Here is a 6,218-nt window from a genome sequence, read left to right on the forward strand (position 1 = left end):
TGTTAAAGATTATCAGAAAGGTTTGTCATTTCGAATCCTGGCAGTGTGACTGGGACTCCTGACCTTCGGTCTGATGTTAACCAAATCATTGCCGCTTCTAGAAAGCGGCTAACGGAATAACCCGGAAACAACCGATTGACATCTGGTCTGAACGCAGGTCAGGGCCCGACTGTAGTCAGGGCTGGGGGGGGTTTTCTCCTTGATGTTTTTCCCCTGCGAAGTGGGTAGGGATTGGAAAGCGGAAGATGCTCTTTTCATTGCACCAGGATTTGGCTGATTGACATGAACAGGATGGAATCTGGGCAGGACAAGTTTCACCTCTTCCTTTCTGAGTAATAATTCCTCAGGTCATGGAAGGCATTGGCAAGGCTGTTGCCTGTCCTGGAAATGTTTCTCTCTTCTTTCATGGGATGTGGGTGGGTGGCATTCATTACCCACCCCAAGTTGCTATTAAGAGTGCAGAACAGCAGATTCCCTTCACCAAAGGGCAAACTAGTGAACCAGATGGCCTTTTACAACAACGGCTTCATGGTTATCAGTAGACTCTTTAATTCCAGATTTTTATTGAATTCAAATTCCACTATCTACCATGGCAGGATTCGAACCATAAGACCATAAGACATAGGAGCAGAAATTAGGCCCATCGTGTCTGCTCCGCCATTCAAGCATGGCTGATAAGTTTCTCAACCCCATTCTCCCACCTTCTCCCCGTAACCTTTGATCCCCTTACCAATCAAGAACCTATCTATCTCGGTTTTAAATACACTCAATGACCTGGCCTCCACAGCCTCTGTGGCAATGAATTCCATAGATTCACCACTCTCTGGCTAAAGAAGTTTCTCCTCATCTCTGTTCTAAAAGGTCTTCCCTTTACTCTGAGGCTGTGCCCTCGGGTCCTAGTCTCTCCTACTAATGAAACATCTTCCCCACGTCCACTCTATCCAGGCCTTTCAGTATTCTGTAAGTTTCAATCAGATCCCCCCCTCATCCTTCTAAACTCCATCGAGTATAGACCCAGAGTCCTCAAACGTTCCTCATATGTTAAGCCTTTCATTCCTGGGATCGTTCTCATGAACATCCTCTGGACCCTCTCCAGAGCCAGCACATCCTTCCTGGGATACGGGGCCCAAAATTGCTCACAATATTCTAAATGTGGTCTGACCAGAGCCTTATAAAGCCTCAGCAGCACATCCCTGCTTTTATATTCTAGTCTTCTCGAAATAAATGCCAACATTGCATTTGCCTTCCTAACTACCGACTCAACCTGCAAGTTAACCTTAAGAGAATTCCGGTCCCAAGAGCATTGCCCTGGGTTTCTGAATTACTACTCCAGCAACAATACCACTATGCCATCACCTCCCCAACTTACACCACCTTCTTTATAAAGCACATTTCATACAAGTGACTGGCTTCTACAGGGACAATCAAGAGTCGACCACAATCGAGTGGGACTAGATTTAGATCTAAGCCCAGACCGAGCAAGGACAGTAGGTTCCCTCCCCTAAAGCACATCAATGACCCAGTTGGGTTTTCATTCAGTCTGATGGTCTTCCTGTTTTTTGTTCTAGATTTCCAGCATCCGCGGTAGTTTGCTTTTGTTTCCATTTCCCCAATGTCCTGGTGGGATTTGAGCTCCCATTCTCTGGATTATTAGCCAGACCTCATGGATTACCAGTTTACTACTATACCAACTACACTACTGTATCCCATTGGGAGATCTGCCAGACGTGTATCTTTGGGCTGAACAGGGCTTTTGGGTGCTTTCTAGTGGACCCACAGCACCCCCACCCCCCCCCGCCAATCTCACAATCCCCAAACCACCACCCACATTTCTGAGGCCACCTGTAATGGATATTACCAGAGCTCGAAGGCTTAGATTGTAAAGAGAGATTATATGTTGATTGGAATATAACAGATTAGGGGGTGGTTTTGATTGGGATTTTAGAAGGGTTGATGGAGAGAAACTCTTTCCATTGGTGGGGGAGTCCAGAACGTAGGGACATAACCTCCAAACAAGAGCCCGGTCAATCAGGGGGCAAGTTAGGAAACACCTCTCCACACAAATGGTGGTCGGAATGCGGACCCCTCTCCCACAAAAAAAGCAGTAGGCGCCAGCTCAATTAATAATTTTAATTGTGAGTTTGTTTGCCAGACAAGGATATAAAAGGTGATTGGAGTTAAGATACAGATCAGCCATGATCTCATTGGATGGTGGAAGAGTTTGAGGGGCTGAATGGCCTCCTCCTGTTCCAATGTAATGGATCCAGAAAGATGGGGGCCTTCATTTAACACAGGATTAACACAATCTATGGACAGGAACATGCCGCTCATCCCCACTCATCCAGATCAGTGTTTATGCCCCACACAAGCCTCCTCCCACCACCTCTTCATCTCACCCCATCCATTTATCATTCTATTTCTTTCTCCCTCATGTGCTTATCTAGCTTCCCCTTAAATGATCCATACTATTCACTTCAGCCATTCCCTGTGATATTAAGTCCCACATTCTAACCACTCTGCAGTTAGTTGCTTCTAACTATAATTATTTCCAACCATGCACCCCTGCCTTTCCCACCTCCCTCCATTCTCATCAGTTAGGCACCAATCCAACCATCCTGGGGAGGCAGTGTTTAAGGCCTGGTTAATATTAAACCTGTCCTGAAGGGCATGTCAGTGAAGGGATGAAGTGTGCGGAGGAGAGAGGTACACCAGTTAGTTTAACATTGGAAGGACTGCTGAGTGCCTGGTACAGGAGTCTGCATACCTGCACATGCCCTGGGTCCCGCCTCACCGACTTCCTGGAATTTGGCTGAGGAAAGAGACCTTGGGGCTGTTACTTAACAGCATTTGATCAGTTCGCTCTCATTTTGACTTGTCAGCTCTGGTCATGCCCTTCCATCCATCCAAACCTTGCTCCCTGTCTTACTACTGAAGGCACTGGGGTTTGCACCTTGGGCTACCTGATTGCCCATTCTTCAGGCTGGAACCCTGGACGTTGGATGCAGCTGGGCTATTCGTCAACAGTGCACTTCACATCAAAGGCCTCACCCAACAACTAATACCTCCAGGACGGACACCCCAGTCGGTCTAGCAGGCTGCTGCTGCAACATTTCTGAGATTTCTGCGCCCTGTCTTCTCCCTGCGACTCGGGTAGGTTTCGATGCTGAACTTTCAACCTGGAGACTGCATCGGTCTCACTGTCCTGGAGACAGCCAGTCCCCAACCACTACCACAACAATGGCTGCAGCAACAACAACTCCCACTGCAACTTGGATTAGTGAGGGGTGTTGAGAAACCAGGGGGTTTTGTGCTGCTTGTTACCTTTCCTGACCCTTAGTGTGGCCATAGACCAGGGTAAAAAGTGTTCTCAAGATGCCCTCCCTTCGTGGACGTTCCCAATAACACTTGGTGTTAAGTGTCACAGACAAGCAGCTACTCTAGAGAATTATACATTGCATCCAACCCATTAACTGAACCAAACCCATCTCATTCACCTCCCACAAATATCCTTCAATGTTCATATACCAACTACAAGCAAACAGAAGGTCATTTGGTCTTGTTACACAGGAACAGGAGGAGGCCGTTCAGCCCCTCGATCCTGTTACACAGGAACAGGAGGAGGCCATTCAGCCCCTCGATCCTGTTACACAGGAACAGGAGGAGGCCATTCAGCCCCTCGAGCCTGTTACACAGGAACAGGAGGAGGCCATTCAGCCTCTCGATCCTGTTGCACAGGAACAGGAGGAGGCCATTCAACCCCTCGATCCTGTTACACAGGAACAGGAGGAGGCCATTCAGCCCCCTCGATCCTGTTACACAGGAACAGGAGGAGGCCATTCAGCCCCTCGAGCCTGTTACACAGGAACAGGAGGAGGCTATTCAGCCTCTCGAGCCTGTTACACAGGGACAGGAGGAGGCCATTCAGCCCCTTGAGCCTGTTACACAGGAACAGGAGGAGGCCATTCAGCCCCTCAAACTTGTTACACAAGAAGAGGAGGAGGTCTGATCTCTACCTTAAATCATTTTTTTTGGGCACTCGCAGTTTGTAAAAGTCCAATCCCTCTCCAACATTCACCGCCTTTGGGGTGAGGGGCTGGGGGTGGGAAGAGTTCCAGATTTCCACTACTCTGTGTGAAAGGTGCTCCCTACTTTCCCTCCTGAATGGCCTGGCCTTGATTTTAAGACTGTGCCCTCTCCCGCAGCCCCCCACACCCTGTCCTGCAGAACCACCCCACAATGACACCAGCATCTGAACTGCCCTTATCCCCGCTTCCTTCATCCAGCCATGTATCCCATGACCCCATAGCGGGACAGGAAACAAGGGGGAAACATCGACAGGAGAGATGGCCTGAATGTCTGGCAGAGGGAGAGTTTCAGGTTTTGCTTGACCTTCCATGACCTAGCTGCTGGGGGGATGCAGTCTTCTCCGGTTAGGAGAAGTATCAAAGTTTACACTGAGGAGCAGGGTTACTGCCTCAGTGCTTACAGTAAACAGCGATTTATTTCAGAGCCAGAACACAGCAGCTCAGCAGCACAATCACAAGCCAGAGGAGATCACTGAGTCAGACAAGACTACAGGTCCCCTTGTTAAAGGCAGGCGCCACTCGAATTCAGGCAGGATCACCCTGTGTACCCATGGCAGCGAAAGTGCAGCTTCGAGTGAATGAACAGCACGGAGAACGGACTGCAGCCAGAGAGCACGTGTGTGCGATGACCAGGGATTACATATCCCAGCCCAGGCTCAGTAAGTGACTGAAGGAGATAGGACATTTAGTATATATGGGATATAAGAGGGAGCTGTGAATGTGTTACAGGGTAAAAGGGAGCTGGGAGTGTGTTACAAGATGGGAGGAAGCTGAGAGTGTGTTACAGGGTAAGAGGGAGCTGGGGCTGTGTTACAGGCTGAGAGGGAGCTGGGCGTGTGTTACAGGGTAAGAGGGAGATTGGGGTGTGTTACAGAGTAAAGGGAGTTGGGAGTGTGTTACAGGCTGAGAGGCAGCTGGGAGTGTGTTACAGGCTGAGACGGAGCGGAGAGTGTGTTACAGGGTAAAAGGGGGCTGGGAGTGTTTTACAAACTGTGAAGGAGCTGGGAGTATGTTACAGATTTAGAAGGAGCTGAGAGTGTGTTACAGGCTGTGATGGAGCTGGGAGTGTGTTACAGGGTAAGAGGGATCTGTGAGTGTATTACAGGGTAAGAGGGATCTGTGAGTGTATTACAGGGTATGAGGGAGCATGGAGTGTGCTACACGCTCTGAAGGAGTAGGGCATGTGTTACAGGCTGTGAGGGAGCTGGGAGTGTGTTACAGGCTGAGAGGGAGCTGGGAGTGTGTTACAGGCTGAGAGGGAGCTGGGAGTGTGTTACAGGCTGTGATGGAGCTGGGAGTGTGTTACAGGGTAAGAGGGATCTGTGAGTGTATTACAGGGTATGAGGGAGCATGGAGTGTGCTACACGCTCTGAAGGAGTAGGGCATGTGTTACAGGCTGTGAGGGTGCTGAGAGTGTGATACAGGCTGAGAGGGAGCTGGGAGTGTGTTACAGGCTGAGAGGGAGCTGGGAGTGTGTTACAGGGTAAGAGGGAGTTGGGAGTGTGTTACAGGGTAAGAGGGAGCTGGGAGTGTGTTACAGGGTAAGAGGGAGCTGGGAGTGTGATACGCGGTAAGAGGGAGCTGAGAGACTGTTACAGGGTAAGAGGGAGCTGGGAGTGTGTTACAGGCTGTGAGGGAGCTGGGAGTGTGTTACAGGGTAAAAGGGAGCTGGGAGTGTGTTACAGGCTGTGAGGGAGCTGGGAGTGTGTTACAAGGTAAGAGGGAGCTGGGAGTGTGTTACAGGGTAAGAGGGAGCTGGGAGTGTGTTACAGGGTAAGAGGGAGCTGGGAGTGTGTTACAGGGTAAGAGGGAGCTGGGAGTGTGTTACAGGCTGTGAGGGAGCTGGGAGTGTGTTACAAGGTAAGAGGGAGCTGGGAGTGTGTTACAGGGTAAGAGGGAGCTGGGAGTGTGTTACAGGGTAAGAGGGAGCTGGGAGTGTGTTACAGGGTAAGAGGGAGCTGGGAGTGTGTTACAGGGTAAGAGGGAGCTGGGAGTGTGTTACAGGCTGAGAGGGAGCTGGGAGTGTGTTACAGGGTAAGAGGGAGCTGGGAGTGTGTTACAGGGTAAGAGGGAGCTGGGAGTGTGTTACAGGCTGAGAGGGAGCTGGGAGTGTGTTACAGGGTAAGAGGGAGC

At 50.0% G+C, this 6,218-nt stretch overlaps 1 protein-coding gene across 1 annotated transcript in view; it reads left to right on the forward strand.

The window, feature by feature from the left end:
- Window positions 1–4,667, forward strand: part of LOC121275973 (basic proline-rich protein-like) — a gene marked incomplete at its 5' end in the record, with an annotated part of 8,969 nt that extends 4,302 nt beyond the window's left edge. The window contains 3 exons of the mRNA XM_041183920.1: window positions 102–157; window positions 1,569–1,701; window positions 4,509–4,667. Coding sequence (XP_041039854.1) covers window positions 102–157; window positions 1,569–1,701; window positions 4,509–4,667 — 348 coding nt within the window. The remainder of the gene's footprint in view (window positions 1–101; window positions 158–1,568; window positions 1,702–4,508) is intronic.
- Between the last annotated feature and the right edge of the window lie 1,551 nt (window positions 4,668–6,218).

The sequence above is a fragment of the Carcharodon carcharias genome, chromosome 1, assembly GCF_017639515.1.
Source record: "Carcharodon carcharias isolate sCarCar2 chromosome 1, sCarCar2.pri, whole genome shotgun sequence".
Classification (NCBI taxonomy): Eukaryota; Metazoa; Chordata; class Chondrichthyes; order Lamniformes; family Lamnidae; genus Carcharodon; species Carcharodon carcharias.